Source organism: Furipterus horrens, unplaced genomic scaffold, assembly GCF_987537825.1.
Source record: "Furipterus horrens unplaced genomic scaffold, mFurHor1.1.pri manual_scaffold_3, whole genome shotgun sequence".
Classification (NCBI taxonomy): domain Eukaryota; kingdom Metazoa; phylum Chordata; class Mammalia; order Chiroptera; family Furipteridae; genus Furipterus; species Furipterus horrens.
The window spans coordinates 76737542-76758195 of record NW_028327173.1 but is presented as its reverse complement, the minus strand read 5'-3'; the positions used below and the strand labels follow the sequence as shown (position 1 = coordinate 76758195).

The window sequence follows — 20654 nt, the reverse complement described above, 5'->3', positions numbered from 1 at the left end:
CCAAGGAGAGTAGACTGAGATGCACGTGCATGAATAATGGTGACTTCACTGTACTAGTCAGTCACTCAACACTCAACGATAGATGTCGTTGATTGAGCATGTGTACTGTGTGGCCGTCACATTCAAAATGGCTGAACGAGTAGAGCAACAAATCTGCATCATATATAGTAGTCACAACTGGAAGCTAGGTATTATTTTCTTAAAATCCTCCTGCCCTAATCTGCTGAGCTGATGGCCAGAATCCAAGTGAGACTCAGCTGTGGTCTGGACTCCAGCTGGAGATTCCTTCTTTGGGTTATTTCACTAATGTGCTTAACCTGGTCCTTATTTTTTTTTTTTTTATTTAATTTCCATTTTCTTCTATTTCCCTTCTTCCTCTGTTCCAAATGCCTGTCTCGTGTTTGGCTTTGAGACAAAATGTATCATATATCTAGCTCTTTCGCTTGCCCAGATCGCCTGTTAACTGGGGTGAAGGGAGTTTATTTTAGTGTTCACAGTTTGTTAACCTACAGCAGGCCATGCCTTTTTCTTGATTTAATTCTTTCCGGTGGCTCAGTTGAATGGTAGATAAGAACACCACTTGCCTTCCCACAATGAAGCTGGGATGCTCTTTCTGGAGCACAGCCCATTTCTGTGTTGAACCCAGTGGCATACACATTGAATGCTTCATGAGATTTTTCACAGTCTTAAAAAATAAATTACCAGTCTTGTTTTGTTTAGCCTCAAATGGAAGTGGTTTTTGTTTTCCTTGTAACGCAAGTAACCCACGCTCACCCTAATTTAGAAATTTAAAAAGCTAAGAAGAAAATAAAACCATAATCCTACCATACAAAAATTAATTCTCAAACTATTTGGTATGTATTCTTAGATACCTTATTTTTATGCATATAATTTCCCTACAAAAATACAATTTTATACTCACAGCTGTTTTTTTCAATTTATATATATGTGTGCATCATTATTAATTGCATTACATTCCTTTATATAAATGTACAATAACTTACTGAATTACTCTTCTGAGATTGGGTGTTTATGTTGGACATATGGGGAAAAGTGTAAATATTCAAAAAACTGGCTTGCTATTTTTAATGGACAAGCCCTAGAAACAACATAGTCTCAGAATATACTCCAAGAAGTGGAATTGCTAGGATGTAACAGGTATAGAGACACATCACTTTTAAAAATACAATCAGATACTACAGAACTATAAACACGAAATCAATACCCCGTACTTTAGTTCTCAGAGATTACCTCCACTCACACTCAGTATGGATCTTTCCAGACCTTTTTCTCTATAGATACATGGAAATTTTATAGTGAGGTCTATAGTTTTATAATTTTTTACTCCTGTATGATCATATTACACATAGCTTTCTGCAACTTTTATTTTTCCTTTTTATATTGAAAATCTTCTCAAATACAGGATGGGGCAAAATTAGGTTTTTAGTTTTTTATATGGAAAATAATACAATAATTAGTAAATAATAATACAAGAATAAACTGTTTTAGGTACTCACAACTGTAAACCTGATTTTACCCCACCTAGTATGTAGAGATTTAATTTCTAGGATATATAAATACATATGTATATCTATATATACATACACATACATTTTTTTAAATATTCTTCTTAGAGGTTGGTAATGTTGGAGCTTTATGATTTACCTGCCAAGAGCCTTTGGGAGTTTATTTTTTGGTTCATTCAAAATAAAGAAGTAATTTTGACTGAGAGCATGTCATGTGCAAGGATCTGGGGGAACTAAGCTGCTAAAGACCTGAGCCTTTGGTCCAGTGATAATATAAAAAGGTCTCCGAGTGGCATTTCAGGAGACTTGTTTACATTGTGGGATACCTCTCACTGACCTACTGCTCAAGATTCCTGGTGTCCAGAAGCTCATGTTCTTGCCTCCTTGCTATTTGGGATCCAGGTGAATGGTGTTGAGCAGGTGCAGCTGGAGAGCTGCTCAGAGCCCACCCCCAATTCTGGGTTCCTAGGGAAGCTACAGGCACCACCCCAGCCAAGTACATTTCTCATTAAGTAAACAAATTGTGGTATAGTAATACAGTATTATGCAGCTATGAAAAATAATATCATTCTAAGTTTACTGATAGGGCTCAAACCCTGAAATGTGTTATAAGAATAGTATGTGGTTTGCTACCATTTGTGTAAAATTTTTAAAGGTGTGGTATGCATATTTACATAGACTATATAAAAGCATATCAAAGTAACTTAATAATGCTTGCCTTTAAGGGGGGGAATTAGGGTTCAAGATTAGGAGAACGTATGCTTTCCGTATATACCTATTTGTGCTGTTTGAATTACCATGTCCATTTATTTAAAGGAAAGTTTTGACTATGAGAATTCCTTTTTGTGTAATCATAAAGATGGTATCAATATAATAAACTCTTTAAATAAAGTAATTATAAGCATGGAATTTGGTATAGACATACTTATGGCTATGGGGTCTTGGAAAAGTTATATAAGCACTATGAATCTTAGTTTTCTCTGGTAGAATCGGAGATAACAATAATTACTTTGTGAGGGTGTATGAAAATAACAATTATTTGGAAAGCAATTAACATGGTGCACACTATATGGTAAGCACTCAAATGTTCATTGTGTTCTACTTAATACTAAAGGGCCAGATCTATCAGGACTCCTGGTTGCCGGTGGTAGTAGTATAACTCAGTTGTCTTCTAATGCAAAAGGGAGTTTGTTGGCTCACACAGGTGAAAGAAAGTCGGGTAGGACTGCTTTTGGGCATGGCTGTACCTAGCACCTTCCTTGGGGGTATTGGGACTCAGCCTGTCTCTGGCTCTTACCTCTATTTGCTTCTATGTTGGCTCAGTTCCCAGGTAACTCCAGGCTTACACCCTACTGCCTAATAACTCCCAGTGAAAAGAACCCAGTACTTTTCAACAAAAATCCCAGGATTGACTGGTTCATCCCGCTTTTTTTCAAGGGGCCCATCCCTAAACCAGTCACTTTAGTTAAAAGACTGGAGTGCACGGATTGCTAAACCCAGATTACAGTACTCCCCTTTGTAACCTTGATGGGAAGGGTCAGCTTAAGATGCTGAGCCATATCAGACCTTTTGTTTCAGATGCCAAGCAGATGGAAACCATGGATGTTCCCTGCAGCCCACTGCTTGGCTGCCTGACCATTAATCCTGTTGTTTCCATATGAGGAATGTGATCTTAGTTGGAGCTGAGGTTCCAGGAAGGTGCCACATGGGTGATCAACACAGCATCTCCTGTCCAGCCTTGACTCCTGCTTATGGGCCACATAGTATGAAAATCTGTTTATAAACAGAAGAACTCTCCGTTCAACAAGGTGTTCACCTTAAGAGCAACCAAAAATTGAGATGACCAAGAGAAGAGATTTTTATCTGCTCTGGTGCTCAACCCAGAGCAAAGGGCTGTAGGCAGAGACCACCTGCACTGTTTATAGCCTCCCCTCTAGTTTTTGTTTGTTCTTGTTTGTCTTACCAGACATGTGTGCCTGAATTTTCTAAATTAAAGTAATGCTGCTCCAAGCCCTGGCCAGGTAGTTCATTTGGTTAGAGTGTCCTCCCAAAGTGCCAGGGTTGCGGGTTTGATCTTGGTCAGTGCATGTACAAGAATCAACAATACAATGAGTGCATGAATAAGTAGAACAACAAACCGATGTTTATCTCTTGCTCTTTCTCCCTCGCTCTCACGTACTCTTTCTCTAAAATCCATAAATAAAAAAATTAAAGATTCTTTTTTTTTAAAGTAATGCTGTTATATTGTATGCCAAAATTATTAGCCTTTCCCCCAAAGAGAGCCGTTATTACACCCATCCTCAGACCTAGGAATGGTAAGTTCAGCCCCCACTCACTAGACAGTGGCAGAAAGGTAACACGGAAACCCAACAGAAAACATTCATTTGGAAAAGGCAAGTAACACACAGTGGTTGCCTCTGTAGCACATCATGTCCTCTCAACACGAACTTTGGCACTTGGAGCCTTGGTGGAGACCTGACTTGCTTGTGGAGTTGATATGGCTACCTCGATTTCTGCCCTCTCAAAGCTCGTATCTTTTTGATGTAGCTGTATAGGCTTAGTGGTTGATTGTCTTACAGGCTGAGACATCATAGACCTTTGTTTTCTGGATATAGAGATTTTCTGGCGATACAAATGCCTTTAAAATTTAGTAGATTTTTCTATCTAGTATTCAGATTCAGTGAACTCTAGGGTTTGGTGCTTGGTAACTTAAGTCACGTGTTGTGACTAGTCCTAGTCCTTAAAGTTACATCTCAGTTTCTTAGCAACAGATTTCTGGAAATTTTTCCTAGCCTACCAGTTTACTGCTTCCATAGGCCTTGGCCTCAAAGCAATTTGAAACAATAGCCTTGGATGGGGAGGCAAAACTTAATTCCCCAGCTGCTGGCCAGTGGTTGGTTCTCTGTTGTGAGGATTCAAGGAGAGTACAGCCTTAGGTCCACAAGAGTTGGGGGTCACAGACTCTCTTCCCTTTTGCCTTCCTTCTGGGCACTTTAGCATGAGCAGAGAATACAGCTGTCTCATCTTCTTGAATTACTTTCTACAGAGAAAAAAGCCCTCCAAGGCAAAGCTCTTTTCTTCTCAATTTTTGGGTAAGCCAGCCTCAGATGAAGCTTGGCTCTCTCAGTGACCATTGCCCGAAGGCCACGAGCAGTGGCTGGCGCGCCCTGCAGCTCTTCAGCGGCCTTGCCGGCCCCACCATTGCGCCCCGCTCTGCTAACCCCACACGCTGCCGCTGGCAGCGCCACACTTTCAGGTTCTCAACTCGGTGCTTTCAGCGAGAAGGAAATTTTATTGACTAATTAACTGAAAAGGCTGGGGAAGACCAGTTCTTGTCCCAGGGTACGACCTGATCCAGCGCTTTGAGTGATGGCCTCAGACCCCTTTCTCTCCATCTCTCCACTCTGCTTTCCCCTGTAAAGGCTCCATTCTCAGGTAGCTTCCAGCTTCCAGCATAACTTGATTGGGAAGGTACACTCCCTTCTTGCCATTAGTTCCAGAAAAATTCCTAAAGTTGGTCTTTGCTCGCCCAGCTTGGGTTGTGTGCCACCCTGACCAGTCACTGTGGGGTGAAGGGAAGAGGGACAGAAGAATGGACCACAGTGACTAGCCAGACCTGGGCCACCTGTGTGCAGTGCACTTAGACTGTGAGAGGAAGCGGGGGTTACTGCCCAAGGAACAATCAGGGAACATTTGCCCAATGAAGACGGAATTTTGCTGGGCCCACCAAAACAACAGGCCCACACAAAGATTGGACACAATATTTGGGAGGGAGAAATGAAGTTGAGAAACCAAATTTGTGAATTGTCATTCCTAGGCCTTTAGAGTAATATTTAGCCAATAGAGAGAAAATCTATGCCACTAATGTAAGCCACATAGTAAAGAAGACAGAGAGGGAAAGAGGTGAAATAATAACTTTAATACTCTTATTTTATAAAGCCAAAATACTATCATTTTAATGTCATCAATACTAAAATTATTAAGATATTTTACCCTTTTCGAACTGTCTTCAAAATCCGGTGTCTGTTTTAAATTTATAGCCCAAGTCAGTTCAGAGGAGCCATGTGTGGCTAGTTGCTTACTGTAGTGAGCAGTACAGACTGCTGATAACTTCCCAAAGACAAATTGGATATTTGTCATCAGCTGATAAGTTATTACTTCCGTTTCTATTTGCGGGCAGTTATTTTTGCCCCAGAGTGAACTGAGATATACACTGCCATGTGGAGTGTCTGGTTGATGCCACTTGTGTCTTAACACCCATCACACCCATACACTTACTTCTTTAATTATCTGTCTTCTCTCATGGACTCCATGCCCTAGGTAGATTAGGACTCGTCTGTCTTCCTTACTTGTGTTTCCTGCAGCCAGTGCCCAGTACACAGAAGGCATTAAGTGGATATTTTTAAGGTGAAATGAAAATAAATTAAAAACTTAGGTGAAGACTTCTCATTTGCCAGGTTTGATGACAAAATGCAGACGTGATATTAGTAGTTGAAGCCCAAGATTGAGTGTTTGCAATATTTGTTATTCTGACAAATAACCGTCTGTAGTCTGTGACTAGTTGTGTTACCATTCAGTCACTTAAAGAGAGGAAGAGAGATTGAATACCTACAGAAACCCAGGCTCTATGCCAAGCACTAGGTATACAAAGATAAATGGGAAACAGTCCCCACCTGGAAGAAAATGAGAACCAGATTAGCAAAATAACTCATATCCAATAAGTGTTATGATACAAATAAACATAGTGGTTGGGGAAGCACAAGGAAGGGGGTCCAACCCAGGTCAGAGATAGAGAGAGGCAGCAAAGTTTCACCAGGGAGTTGTTCATTTAAGTTCCGTGGTCCCTGCTTTATTCTCAATATCTAGCCCTGTGCCTGGCACATGTGTTGAAGAATCAATGAATAAATGAAAAAAAGTAGCTCCTGGACCCGATCCTAAAGGATCACTGGAGTTGTCCATCTGAACATGCACGGATGATCATTGCAGATGAAGACCGAGTTTGCACTACAGCTCAGCCCCCAGAGTCCGAACCCTGGCTGTGGGGACCGGCCAGTCCCTGAGTGAGTGGAGCAGAGGTGTGAGAGCCTCGCTTGTGATTGTCCTTACGACTGGGACGAATGATTGTACTTTCTTATTCCAGGCCAAGAGAAGGCTGGAGCTAGGAGAAAGTGGTCATCAGTACCTCTCAGATGGTTTAAAAACCCCTAAGGGCAAAGGGAGAGCTGCACTGCGAAGTCCAGACAGTCCCAAAAGTAAGGATTCTTTCATCTCTGATTCTCTGTGGTGTGGGTTCCCAACTGTCAAAGCTTGTGGCTGGAAGGATGCCAAGGTGTGCATAATTCTGGCGTGTTTTGTTCTTTTTCATTTCTTTCTGTGCCTATCCAAAAAATAAATACAATATCTGCAGACACCCAGCAAAAGGTTTACAGAGTCACTCCAGTACCTAAATACTGACTTAAAGGGAGGCCTCTTAAAATGTGTGCGGTTTCATTTTTCTACTCAGAATATAAGCTCTTTGTTATCCTTAATGGACGTTACTGCAGAGACTGGGTGTAAACGAACTGTGCCAGAGTCACCATTGTCTGTGTCAGCCCGTGTCTCCGACTGGGCATGAGGCAGCGTAAGAATTGATTGGCACCAGTGAATTGCAGCTAGTTTCCCTCTCCATGGATACCGTAATTTCTTCTGGGAGAGAGAAAAGTAGGTTGGAGGTAGCTAACTAGTCCTTTACTAAAGTCCCAGGCATTTAATGTAAACGCTAAGTTAGACTGCTCTCTCTCTCCCCTTACCTGCAGTTTATGAAATACCAACCCACAGATTATGTGTGTTGCTAAATCAAACCCTTGACCTGTGACCTATCAAAGAATAGTTATAATACTAAAAAAGAAATTTCATTCAAGAGGGATGGGGAGATTTGATTGAAAGACTTCCAGGTCCCAGGTAGTCCTCATTCAAATGAAGCATTATTTGAAGTATCGGTGAGCAAGTTGTACATACACACAGACACTGGAGCCTGAATGGCCGGTTGAAATGGGCCTGTCTGCACCCTGTCATGAAATGCTGGAGAGAGTTGTCACCTGGCCCCATCAGGTTAGGCTCCACATGTGCGAATCCCATGTGGCTACAGCACTTTTTCATTCATTCAACAGACATTTTTGAGCACCTGCTATGTGTGGGATACTTCACTAGCCCCAGGGAATAGGGTAAGCCAAAGTAGAAACTACTGAGAAACTCACAGTAAAATCAAACAGGAATTTATACTGTCTCTTCCTTTTCTAATAAAGCAGTTTCATAGCTTTCTCTATAACTTCACAAAACAACAGCAACAACAGCTTTGCTTCCAATACTAATACTCGGGCTGCAATGGGAAAGAGGGCTTGCTCAACTGCAAAGAAACCCTTCATTTCTTTACCTTTCCCCCTATTCCCCACCGCTCGGTTTTTGTTTTTCTTTAAGCTCCAAAATCTCCCTCAGAAAAAACACGGTATGATACATCCCTTGGTCTACTCACCAAGAAGTTCATTCAGCTGCTGAGCCAGTCACCTGATGGGGTCTTGGATTTAAACAAGGCAGCAGAGGTGCTGAAAGTGCAAAAGAGAAGGATTTATGATATCACCAACGTACTGGAAGGCATCCATCTCATTAAGAAGAAGTCTAAAAACAACGTGCAATGGATGTGAGTATGAGTCGCACCCCCTACCCCATTCCCTTATCTGATGGGGTCCATCCAAACATTGAGGTTTTGTCCAGTCCCAGCTTTTATATTCATGCCCACGTTTCTTTTCTTCACTCTCCTCATTTCTTCTGTCTCCTCTCTTCCTTCCTCAACTCCTTTGTTCAAAGTCTTGTTAGGAAGAGACCTATTTAGATACTGTCAGAGAGAAAAGGTTTTGTATTTCATTAGCTCCAAGTGAGGGGACCCTGGGATTAATTAAGTCCTACAGTTGTGGAGTAGAATGCTGTTCATTTGTTGCTGTGAGGTCCATGTGTGTAGGCTCATAGATGCTGGCACATGCCTTCACTCCAGTAGGAATTTGGAAATTAACTATGGCTGTGTATTAACACATCTGTGAATGTGCACAGTGGCCAGATATCTTTATCCATGGCTCTAATAGCAAATTAACTCTCTTTCTGAATAAATTAGGTTAAGAGTTAAATGCCTCAGTTCCTTCTGGAAAGCAGAGATGATAACGCTTATCATTTATACATCCATGTGTGTGATTACATTTTTGTGAATTATGAACAAGCACCTGAACAGCCAGTGCTTTAGAAGGAACTCTCAAAGCATATTGGAAGGAATAAATCTGTTATGAGGTTCGAAAAAATACTATGTCAAATGTGATAAGATCGTTTGGCCTATGGTTTAGGAGAAAGCTGTTGGGGGTTGGTCTGTTCTTGTGTATAGCACATAGATCTGTTTCCTTAACGTCCTTTTCCTTTTTAGTTGTTGGTATAGATCCTCAGAAATTACCTAGGCCTTTTGTGCTTTTTGGATGATGTTTTGCTGGATTTTGAATCATTCCATCTTTCTTTCAAATTTTTCTATTTTTCTATGTTTTTCTATCTGCTTTTTCCTCCGTGGGAGGCATGTGGCAGGAAGGAGCTGCCTCTCTTTGCCCTTTGAATTTGAGCCTTCTGAATAAACAAGTCTCCCCTGTAGAAAATAAACCTGAAAATAGCAGTGTTTTAATTTCTATGGTGTGAAAAGTCAAGGACTGTCTGCATTATTTAGAAAATGCATAAATGTTTTAATTTTGACACTTGGCAAACAAATAGTATGACCTCCCATATCAAGAGGGGACATTTACCCAAAGGATCATTTCTTCCTGCCTTCCCTTGACTGTTCATTTCCCTCCTCCCTTTAGCCTCTCAAGTAGCCATGAAGAGTCTGTGTTTGGGTTTCTAGGGGCTGCAGTCTGTCTGAGGATGGGGGCATGCTGGCCCAGTGTCAAGGCCTGTCGAAGGAAGTGACCGAGCTCAGTCAGGAAGAGAAGAAATTAGATGAACTGATCCAAAGCTGCACCCTGGACCTCAAACTGTTAACCGAGGATTCAGAGAATCAAAGATATCCTTTGTGCCACCTGGTCATTGGGGGTTAGTGCCTTCTAGTTTATTTCCAGAATTGACCGTCTTTTATGCACAAGGTGGAATTTTGCTCAGGTTCATGCTCATGTGTATGTTGTTTGTGTGTGTGTGTGCACGTGTCTGAACCCACTTACCATTGTATTAAAAGTCAGTATTTATGGAAAGATAATCACCCATTATGTGTTTTATAACAAGAAGGGACCTGTTTTTTTAATTATTTTATTCATGTGTGGTTGACACATATGGATACATTCATAGCGTAAGGCAACACTATTATAAGATATTTGTGGTGTCAGTATTAATATTAATAACATTCAGCAGGTTCAGATTTGGCTTTCCAGATTTTGGGTGGGTGTTAGCTGTCACTGTTGGGGTTCTCACATTCTATTTTCTTTTCATCAGATATTGGAGCAATTGGAATTTGTTGAATCTGTCTGATTGAGCTATGGTTGAGAAAATCGAGATAATAAAAAAAAATATTCTGTAACTTAAATAGCATTATGCTGATTCACAACACTAGAAACTGATTTCAGAAGCACCGCAAGGCCTGAGAAATGTCAGTGTATCCGCTCATCTACAAACATTAGTTCTTGGAATAAAAAGACAAAAAGCCAATTCTTGTTCTCAATTGGCTGACATGACAATCTGTTTATCATCTCAGGACAGCTTACTGTTCATCGTGTCACGTTAGACAAAAAATTAGGGAGATTACTTCATTGTTTTGGCAAGAAGATTTTGCAATATTCTATTATTAATAGAAGACAAAAGCAATATTTTAAGTTACCCCATCTCTAACGTTAGTTCCAAACCTGATTATTCCACATTTACCTTTGTGAGACAGAAATAAAATGTGTCCTGCTCAGTTTCTTTTAGTATCTCTTCTCTAATAGGCTTTCCTGTGGAGGGTATGGGGACATTTATTTTCCAATTCAGGCCATTTTTTTGAAACTGCAGTTGTTCATTTCCTGTTGACCAAAAGTTTAACCTTGTCAGCGGATGGCTAGTGAAATGGAGAAAGAGGTGTGCTAAGATGAACCCCCAGGGATGGCCAGAGTGAGTTTACAGGGGAAGAGACGAGAATAGCTCTAGTTGGGCTGTTTGAGTCACTGTTTAGTTGGGAGACCCGGCAAGAAGCTGTGCAGCCTTTGGCTTCTGACAGTGGCACCTACATTAGCTTTCTTTGGCGCCTTTGTTGCAGAAAATGAAAGCTTCCTTGCAAGGGGCTGCTAACCCAAGAAGCAAATTCAGGAGGGAGCCACAGTGGAAGCACTTTTAGGATTAGAGAATATATTTGCACAATTCATTTCAATTTGCCATTCAGTTCCGAATTTGGTACAGCATGTTCACGAATGTGTTGAAATTTTCTTTCCTGTAACGTGTTGAGTAATTGTAGATGAGTTTTTATTTTAATGAGTTCTTGTCACGTTGCTTTTGACATTGGGCTGTGGTGTAAGTACCTGATCAGTTTCCCCAGTGTTCTCAGTAAAAATTCAGAACTGTCAAGACTTTTATAAGGGTACCAGTTGACTTTCTTGATGAGATAATGGTAGCATAAAACCTGCAATCCTGCTTCAGCTGGCCAGTCAAGCTCCAATCTGAATTGGCTATTGTCTCAATTATTGAGACTTAAAGAAGATAGCCTTGATAAATACCCTTACATGTATGTGCTGATTTGGGGTAGGTGTGTTTGTTTTTCTGATGAGTAGGTTCATAGCTTCCTTCAATTTCTAATAAAAAGCTACTATTCTGAGGGACATTATTTCCTCCAGGCTCTCTAAAGCCTATTTCTGTGTTAAAATACTAGATCACAGACTCTGTTAGCTACATTATATTGCCTGTAGAAATGCCTTTATTGAGTTGTGATTTGCTATTTTATCATAGGCATTTTTGTGGGTTAATTTTAGAAAAATGCTGGCTAAAGACATTGTACATTAACTGTATTACTCTGTGTCCTTATATAAGAAAGCCATGAGACCTGTTCTCTCTTTATGCCAAGTAAAAGCTTGTCTCTCTAGGCAAGCTTGCATGAATACTTCTATCATATAAGTACCATAGTCGCTCATGATAGCCTCTTAGGTTCTGCTGCCAGGGCTCTTAAAAGAACTGTTCAGTGCTCAGAAGTAACTACCCAGAGCACTGAAATACAATGTTACTCTTCTCCTAAATTAGTGTTTCTCAAATTCATTCAGGTTGCAGACCATCTGGAAGCTGCTTTCCTCCTTGTGAACACTGAAATAGTGATATAGTTAATAATGCCATACAAAGGATCGTTTTCCTAACAGAGAAAAGACTGACACTCTACCAGCAGACAATATATAATCATAACCAGCCCAGGCACACTTAAGAAAACATGTTGCCTACCTGAGCAGTATTGAGTTCTTCCACTAATACAGCTGTTTGCTACTCATTCATTCATTCATTTGGGTAGCTGCTGACACTAGCTAATAATCAAGTAGGAGATAGAAATTATTGGAATTTCCAAAATATTATGTTTAATAGAGTTTAATTTGTTTTTCCTATAAATTGGGATCTGCCATCATTCAATTTGAGTGACAGCACACTTCTTTGGAATTCATAAAATACTAGAGCTCCAGAGGGACCCGGTTTGAAAATCCCTGACCAAATTGGAGTTTGATTTTCTTTTGATAATTTATTCTAACTATTCAGTTTCTGTGTTTATTTTAGTATTTTAAATAGCCGTGGACTTTTTTAAAATGTGCAGGAAAAAATTATACATTTCTTTTGTTGTTTAGAGTCACCCAGAAAATAAGATTCATGGGCAATCCCATATATTTAAAGATCTAGAAAGCAAGATAGATATATTCTTGTAAATCAAAAAATACTTCAAAATTTTTCCATGCGTCTATTTTGTTATCCTTATAATGGTTACACCTGAGGCAATTAGTTGGAAGATTTCCTTAACATTCATTACGTTAGCTTATGTTACATATCAAGATATTCGAAAAATTAGTGGCCTTAAAGACCAAACTGTTATAGTTGTGAAAGCCCCTCCAGAAACAAGACTTGAAGTGCCTGACCCAATAGAGGTAAGGAGACAACGTCTTTGTTCATCTGCAGAGATCTTTTTGGGGATGCCTGAAGTTAAAGAACCATTGATTCATGTTCAAGTTTGTATCCTCTGAAAAACTTGCAAGTTCTTTCCCCATCTGTTTTGCTTAATCCTAACTTTAGAAGCGTTCCAACAGTTCAATATGATGTATTGAGTGTCCAAAAAGTCTAATTTTAACATTAACAGGGCACTCAGCCCAAAGTGGCATATAACTTTGGCCCTCTTGTACTTCCTTTTTTTCATAATTTGTTGCTTCTGATCAATTTGAACTTCTGGCGATTTTAATTTAAGTTGATTACTCTAGATATTGTTCCCACCACGAATAGAGATATAAATATTTCAAGTATCTCCCTAACTTACCATATTTAAGAATTTATCATTTATATTATGTTTACTTTTAAGAAATAAAATGGGACTTTGGGTTATTTGATAGACTAAAATATTGTAAGGAAGTAAGGGCATATTTTTGTGATTGGTTTCAGATACAGTTTGATAATAATAGACCACAACTACAACTCTAAGTTAAAGAAATGTAGTAAAATGAATATGCATAGAAAATAAAAAAAGAATGAAATTTGCAAGCTCCCATCTAGGGTAGAGTTCACCTTAAGTGATAATAATAGCTCTGTGACCTAGATGAAGCGGAATTTTAAATATTAGTGTGTTGCATTCTCTTATTAAACTCAGTTCCAGTGGTTATTGAAGTTCCATATAAAAATGTCCTACCATCAAGGAATAATAACATGAAAATACTGTATTTGGAATACTAAAAAGACCTTTTGATAGTTTGCAAAAGAAAAATAAAGAATATATTTAGAGAGCATAATTCACCTCCTGTAGGGCAGAGGTCAGCAAATTTGTTTTTTAAGGGCCAGACAGTAAATATTGTTGGCTTCGTGAGCCGTACAGTCTCTGTTGGGACTGTTCTACTGCACGACTCTGCCACTATTGCCTGAAAAATAAAACAGCCAGAGGCAATGCATAAATAATGGAAATAGGCATGACTGTGCCAATAAAACTTTTATTTATTGGGTTGGCCAAAAAGTCTGAACAGTTTTTTCTGTAAAATGAAGGACACGTTTTTCATTTTCACCAATAACTTTATTGACTTGGATATTTTGCGTATGTCAGCTATCTCCTGCATGGTGTAATGTTGATTGTTCTCAATTAATGACTGTCTTGATTTGATCGCTGACAACTTCAAATGATCTACCCAAGTGTGGATGCACGTCCATCGAGAAATCTCCGGCACAAAACTTGGCAAACCACTTTTGACACATTCGCAGCACCTTCTCCATACACTGCACAAATCTTTTTCTGCGTATCAGTGTGTTTTTACCTTTCTTGAAATAATAAAGCATAATATGCTGAAAATGTTGCTTATTTTCTTCCATCTTCAATATTAAAATGGCTATACAAAATTCCACTTTTTTTTTTTTTTTTTTTTTTTTTTTTTTGAAAAGCGTGCTGATATGACAATCTAACAAAGTTAAAGACAACTAAGTGCTTTTAGAGCCATGGAAAAATATCAAAGGAATTTTCTGCCAACCCAACACAAAATCAGTTGCCGGCCTGGATTTGGGCCTTGGGCTCTAGTTTGCTGACCCGTGCTCCAAAGGATGACAATTGCTGATAAAGGTGGACTACCAATGAAAAGCAAAATGAACTATGAAAATTACCCTTTACATTTTTAGATGAAAATGACTATAGCTTTCATTTCAAAAAGAACTTTCATTTTGAGCTCTTCTCACTCTTTTCTGTTCGTAGAACCTACAGATACACTTGACAAGCACCCAAGGACCCATTGAGGTTTACTTATGTCCGGAAGAGACTGAAACACACAGTCCAGTGAAAACAAACAACCAAGACCACAATGGGAATATCCCTAAACCTACTTCCAAAGGTAAAAATTCTGTTTCTGTCATTTGGAAGCTGTTTGAAATGATGGTGACTAGAAGGATCCTGTATCAGAACCACAAGTCTAGGCAGGACACAAAATCTTCTGTTTTTATTGTTATTAAGGTAACATTTTTAAAAAGGCATTCTGAGTAGTTTGCAGGATAAAATAATGGTCTTGAGTTAACGACTCCTCCACCCACTAATGGAGTCCCTCAGGCTTTTGCTATTGGCAGAAACCATTTCCTTACCGTGTTTGGAAAGCCAGCTGAAGCGGGGAGTGAAGCTGGGTGAATCATCGGCTACACTTAGCCACACACCTCTGCATGATGCTACAGAGATCATTAGAGAAAGAAATGAAAGGGTTTATAAAGAAAAGCCTTCTATCAAATAAAGTTTATCTTAGTTTCCCCTCCATCCCTTCAGTATGATGGGGAAAGGATATTGGAGGAATCCCCCAGCAAAATCTACTTCTTTCTTCTTCCTCCACCATCCCTAGAGCAGAGGAAGGTATTTGTGGTCTTTTTCCTTTCTTTCTTTCTTTCTTTCTTTTCTTTTTTTTTTTTTTTTTTTTTTCAGTTTCTGATTGGAGATGTGTATTTCGTTTTTTTCCCCTGTCTCCCAATATATAGCAACAAGAATAGCAGTAATTTAAAACAATAAGTAAATTAAAAAAAAAAAAAAAGAATAGTGGTAATTTAAGTGAATAGGTCTGATTCCAAACTGAGGCAAAAAAAAAAAAAAAATTACAGTAGATGCCTGAAACCGGGGATCGTACTGAACCCTATACAGTTGACCCTTGAACAACAACAGTGTTAGGGGCACCAAACCCCCAACACAGTCAAGTCTACATAAAACTTTTGACCCCTCTAAAACTTAAGTTGCCCCTCAGTTTGGCCGGGCATTGTTTCCAGGACCCCTGTGGACTCCCAGCTGCTGATCAAAGACAGAACAAGTATTTATTGAAAAAAAAATCTGAGTTTAAGTATAGCCATGTTGTTCAAGGGTTGACTGTATATACTGTTTTTCCTAGACATACATACCTGTGATAAGGTTTAATTTATAAATTAGGCCCAGTAAGAGATTAATTAACCACAATAACTAATCATAAAATAGAACAATTATAACAATATACTGTGATAAAAGCTATGTGAATGTGGGCTCTCTCACAGTGCCCTGTACTGTGCTCACCCCTCTTTATGTGATGGTGTGAGATGATACAGTGCCTACATGGTAAGGTAAAGCGAGATGGATGACAGGCATTGTGAGGTAGTGTTCGACAGTATAAGGGTTACTTGAACACAATGGTACCACAACAGTCCATCTGATAACCGAGATGGTTCCTAAGTAACTCACAGGACGGGCGGGGAGCGTCTACAGCATGGAGATGCTGGACAAAGGGATGATTCACATCCCAGGCAGGATGGAGCAGTACAGCATGAGATTTCAATCCCCTACTCAGAATGATAGCAATTTAAAACTTAGGAATTGTTTATTTCTAGAAACTCCATTTAATATTTTTGAAATACAGTTGACTATGGGCAATTCTGAAACATGGAAAACAAAACCTCAGATGAGATGCGACTACTGTATAGTACATCAAATAGTAAAACAAAAGACTTTATCCCCATAAATATTCAAAGTGAATGTCTTATTATTTGTAATATTTTTAGAAGTATCTTTAATAAGCTGTTCAAAAAAGATTAAGTTAAAATCAGTGAGTTTCTACTAAGGAGCAAACTTTATAGTGTGCACAGGGGGGAAGGTCAAAAGTAGGTTTATGGTTTGGAAAATAATACAGAAATTAATAAATAATACAAGATTAAATCCTGTGTTTTGTGTACTCACAGCTGTAAACCTACTTTTGTCACCCATGTATATTTTGTTGTGGCTTTTTTGTTTTTAAATAATGACTTAATTGATATAAGAGAAGTTTTTTTAACTTGTTAACCTCATCTTTGGAGCTTTTTGCATTCTTGTTTGCTAACAGTAGGTACTTTTAAAAGATGAGTGAGTGGCTAGAACAAAGAAAGCCTTCTGAGAGGTGACCTGTATCATAATGTCTAATTGTTAGCAGAGGATAAATGCTTTTATAGCAGCAACTTCTATATTCTAACAACAAAAAAATAGTTTTTATTTTCTCCTAACTTATTTTTGTGTTTTCACTAATTTTTTCCATTTAGACTTGGCTTCATCCAACTCAGGGCATAGCGATTGCTCAATTTCTATGGCAAACCTTTCTCCTTTGGCCTCCCCAGCCAACCTTTTACAGCAGACTGAGGACCAAATTCCTTCCAACCTAGAAGGACCATTTGTGAACTTACTGCCTCCCCTGCTCCAAGAAGACTATCTCCTAAGCCTCGGGGAAGAAGAAGGCATCAGCGATCTCTTTGATGCTTATGATTTGGAAAAGCTCCCGCTGGTGGAAGACTTTATGTGTAGTTGATTATGCTTTGTGAACTCCCCTTATGAACAAATATTTTTTTATTATGGAACCAGAACATCTGTCATGCAGTGTTGTCCCTTCCTACCTTCTTCCTCCAAGATAGTATCATGAAGTAAACTACAAACTTCAGAAGAAAGCTGACATTTTAATGAAAAAAAATTTTTTTTAATAAATTGTCTAAACGCACAGTTGCAGGCTCCCTTGGGAAAACCCTGCTTCTCCCCCCCACCCCCCTCCAGGCTCCAAAATCTCCTGGGTAAGTCAGCAAGTGAGAAAATGTGCAATCAGGTGTCTCTCACCCATACTTTTCCTCTTTCCCACCCTCCCTCCCTCCCAGATTGGCTTGCTGTGCCTGATGGGCGGGCTGTAGAATTGGGTCTGGCCACCTGACCCACTGGAATACAGCAATCTTCCTTAATAGCATTTCAAGCCGTGCCTTCTCTGCAGAATGCATGTCTTTGGGCTATGCTAATATGGAATGGAACTGCAGGAACTATAAACTTGAAGTCATGCAAAAGTATGAAATGAATTTCTTCAGTTCTTCTTAGGAATATTCAAATTACTGTCATAATTCAGTGTAAGCTATGGACTGTGTGTCCCACTAGAAGGTCAAGAGAACCTCCACAGCCTTTCGGATGAAGAACCTATTTTCAAATACTTGTTGCAGATACAGAAGAATAGTCAAGTTCTGCCACTCTTAAGCTGTTGTGGATTTTCCTCTCTCCATAAACCACTCCTACTCCCCTGCCCCCAACATGTTTGTGAGTTTAAAGTTGATTTGTAGCAAATGCCTACTTAGGAGTTCTTTGTGGATCGTTTTAGATTTTTTAATTTTTTTATCCGCCATTTAAGCATTCCTGTGGCAACCATCACCATTTCAATTTGTTTACTTTGAAGTGATTTTTACTAATTCAAATTATTTAAGCAGAGGTAGAGAACCTCTCTGATCAGAGCATCTAAACATGTGATCTAAGGTTTTAACAGCCTCTGCGAGAAGCATTGCCCCATCCGGCTTCCTTCCCCATAGAGGGAGCTTGGAGCGAGTTGGTCTTGGAGCTCGCTGACCTTGGTGGTCCATTTGAAGGGAGAACCAGGTCAGATGGCATAGCCGTCCCGAGGAGCAGCAGGTGTGGGCCCCTCTGTCCTTGGGCTCCCCCGGGCCCGGCGACCCGGGAAAGGGCTCTTACACGCACTCAGGGAGACCACTTCTCAGGATGGGGTCAGATTGGAGAGACCTCTGGGGAGAAAGACATCCCATTGTGTGAGCGGCATCCTGTCAGTGGCATTTCCTCGAGCTGGTGAGAACAGGGAGCTCCCACCTTTGGGGTGGGGGGAGGTTGCAGTGCTCCTGGTCAGAACCCGTCCCCCTTCCTCTATGAAGGAAGAAGTTGGACCAGGGGAAGTGCGGACGTAGAAAATGAAGTGATAGAATGCCAGGGTTTTTCCCCGCTTTACTCCTCAGGTATGGTGTCCCAAGTTGGAGGCTTTGTGTGAGCTGCAAATCCTACCACTTATGTCCAAGATAGGCTCTCCCACTGGTCGGGGAATATGGCCATTGCCCGCCTGGAATGTGACATGGCACCTCAGATCCATTCCTTGGATGCTAAAGACCACGGGAATGAGGGAGTCATTAAAAAAAAACACCTCAAAACAGAGACGTTGAAATGCTATGTGCCTGGCACAGTGGTAGGCACATAGTAGGCACTCGATTCACATGTGTAATTGAACTGAAAATATCCCTTAGGAAAAACACAAAACAAACAACCGCAAACTCTAGGTAGATTTCCACAATATGCAAAGTGGTGGTGGGGTCAAAACCGTGACACCAGCACTTTAAATGATTTGTGTAGGTATGCGTGGGTGTGTGTTTGGGAAGAAAAACAAAGGTGCAGATTACCTTCCTGCCTCCATCCCCAGCCTCCTCCCCTCACACACACTGGACTTGGTACAAATATCATGTGGTCCGAGATGAAGCATTGGGGTGGGGGAGGGGGGGAGAGCTTTGTGTCAAGTGCCTACTGGAAATGCACTGTGGGGTTTTTTCCTGTATGGGAAACCATTTATGCCAAGCGTTTCCCCATTTCCCATATTTATCTCATCTGGTTAGCTGCCTCTGCTTCCAGCTTTGTGTGATTCTCTTTGCCAGCTGCACAGAGCTGATTTTTTTCCAAAGTCTAAAGACTGAGCTCACCTGGCTAGGTTATTAATGTGTTTTGTTGAATTTCTCGTTAAACCTTTCGTAATGTAATGCCGTATTTATTTTTTTTTTTAATGAAAGGAATACTAATGAGTCTTAAAAGTTCCTTCACGCATAAGATTCTCCAGTTAATGGGTTTAACTGGTGTACATTAATTAAATGTCCATACTGTATTCTGTTTGAGTTAGTCATTTTCTTTTTGACATAGTATCCGGCACACAGAGTGGGTTAGGTGTCCAGTATTTGTGTTACTTTGTATGCCGGTTTCCTGGTACCATTGAGTTGCTGCTATTAAAGCTCACACACGAAATGGCTAAAAGTTACAAGTGTGCGAATTATGACTGCGTGAGCCTTAGAAAATAAACTGTATAAAGGGCAACACATGAGCTGTCAAACAGTGTTAAGGTGTGTGTTTATATGTACAGACCTGTGCATAGCAATTGTTTTATTTAAGTTGGTATGTAGTCTACTCACATTTTCATTACCTAGCAATTTTGTACAGAGATAGCAATTAATTTGTAAACACTGCCAGAATATTTTCTAGCTGGTTTGTAATTTTTTAAGAGTGTTATATTTTTTGTTGTGGTTCTTGTTTCGTTTTGTTTTAAGTGTAGATCTGTAAATAAAATTGCAGTATTTAAAGCTTTAGCTTTCAGGAAAAAGAAGTAAGAACTCAGCGTGTGCATGACAACGCGTGTGTGTGAGAGGGGGGCTTTGAAGGAAGACGCCTTGTAGAGTGAGTCAGGTGGCAATTGTCAGATTGTGGGAGTTTCTTTTCCTCTGGGGTACATGATTTTGTCAAACGGAAGTATTTCTCCCAAAATTGGGAGAAGGTGAACTACTAATCAGTTTAGCTTTGTGTTGTATGCTAGTTTAAAAAAGAAAAATGTGTAATATAATGTAAAAAAAAAAAAAAAGCTTTTATCATGGATTTTGTAAATAGATTTGTTACAGGGTAACCTGTTCTCTAGCTGTGATCTTACCACTTCAAATGGGTGTAATTTGAATAAATTTTGTATGGTAAAGAATCAATAAAATGATTTTTTTTAAGAGTTCAGACTTGTGCATGGATTTTCTTATTATGGTTTTATGTTCCTATATTAATTTCATTTTTAAGTATATTTTAAGTATATTTTATTGATTATACTATTGATTATACTATTAGAGTTGTCCCAATTTTTTCCCCCTTTGCTCCCCTCCGCCCAGTACCCTCCTTCCCTCCAGCAATCCCACCACCCTTAGGTTCATGGGTCGTCCATATAAGTTTTTTGGTTTCTCCATGTGCTATATTATTCTTAACTTCCCCCTGTCTATTTTGTACCGACCAATTATGCTTCTTAGTCCTTGCACCATTTCCCCATTTCTTCTGCTTCCTCCTCCCAGCTGATAACCCTCCACATGATCTCCATACCTATGATTCTATTCCTATTCTGG

The 20654-nt window shown here is 39.7% G+C and overlaps 1 protein-coding gene across 3 annotated transcripts in view; it reads left to right on the top strand.

The window, feature by feature from the left end:
* The window catches only part of E2F3 (E2F transcription factor 3), a 75294-nt gene extending 58085 nt beyond the window's left edge, over positions 1–17209 (top strand). For 2 of the 3 annotated variants that reach the window (XM_090269766.1, XM_090269768.1), the window contains exons 2-7: positions 6667–6778; positions 7983–8202; positions 9433–9591; positions 12544–12658; positions 14449–14584; positions 16761–17209. In XM_090269766.1, the coding sequence (XP_090125892.1) occupies positions 6667–6778; positions 7983–8202; positions 9433–9591; positions 12544–12658; positions 14449–14584; positions 16761–17023 (1005 nt within the window). In that variant the 3' untranslated portion in view covers positions 17024–17209. The remainder of the gene's footprint in view (positions 1–6666; positions 6779–7982; positions 8203–9432; positions 9592–12543; positions 12659–14448; positions 14585–16760) is intronic. The other variant, XM_090269767.1, reaches the window with a different exon arrangement.
* The last annotated feature ends 3445 nt before the right edge of the window (positions 17210–20654 follow it).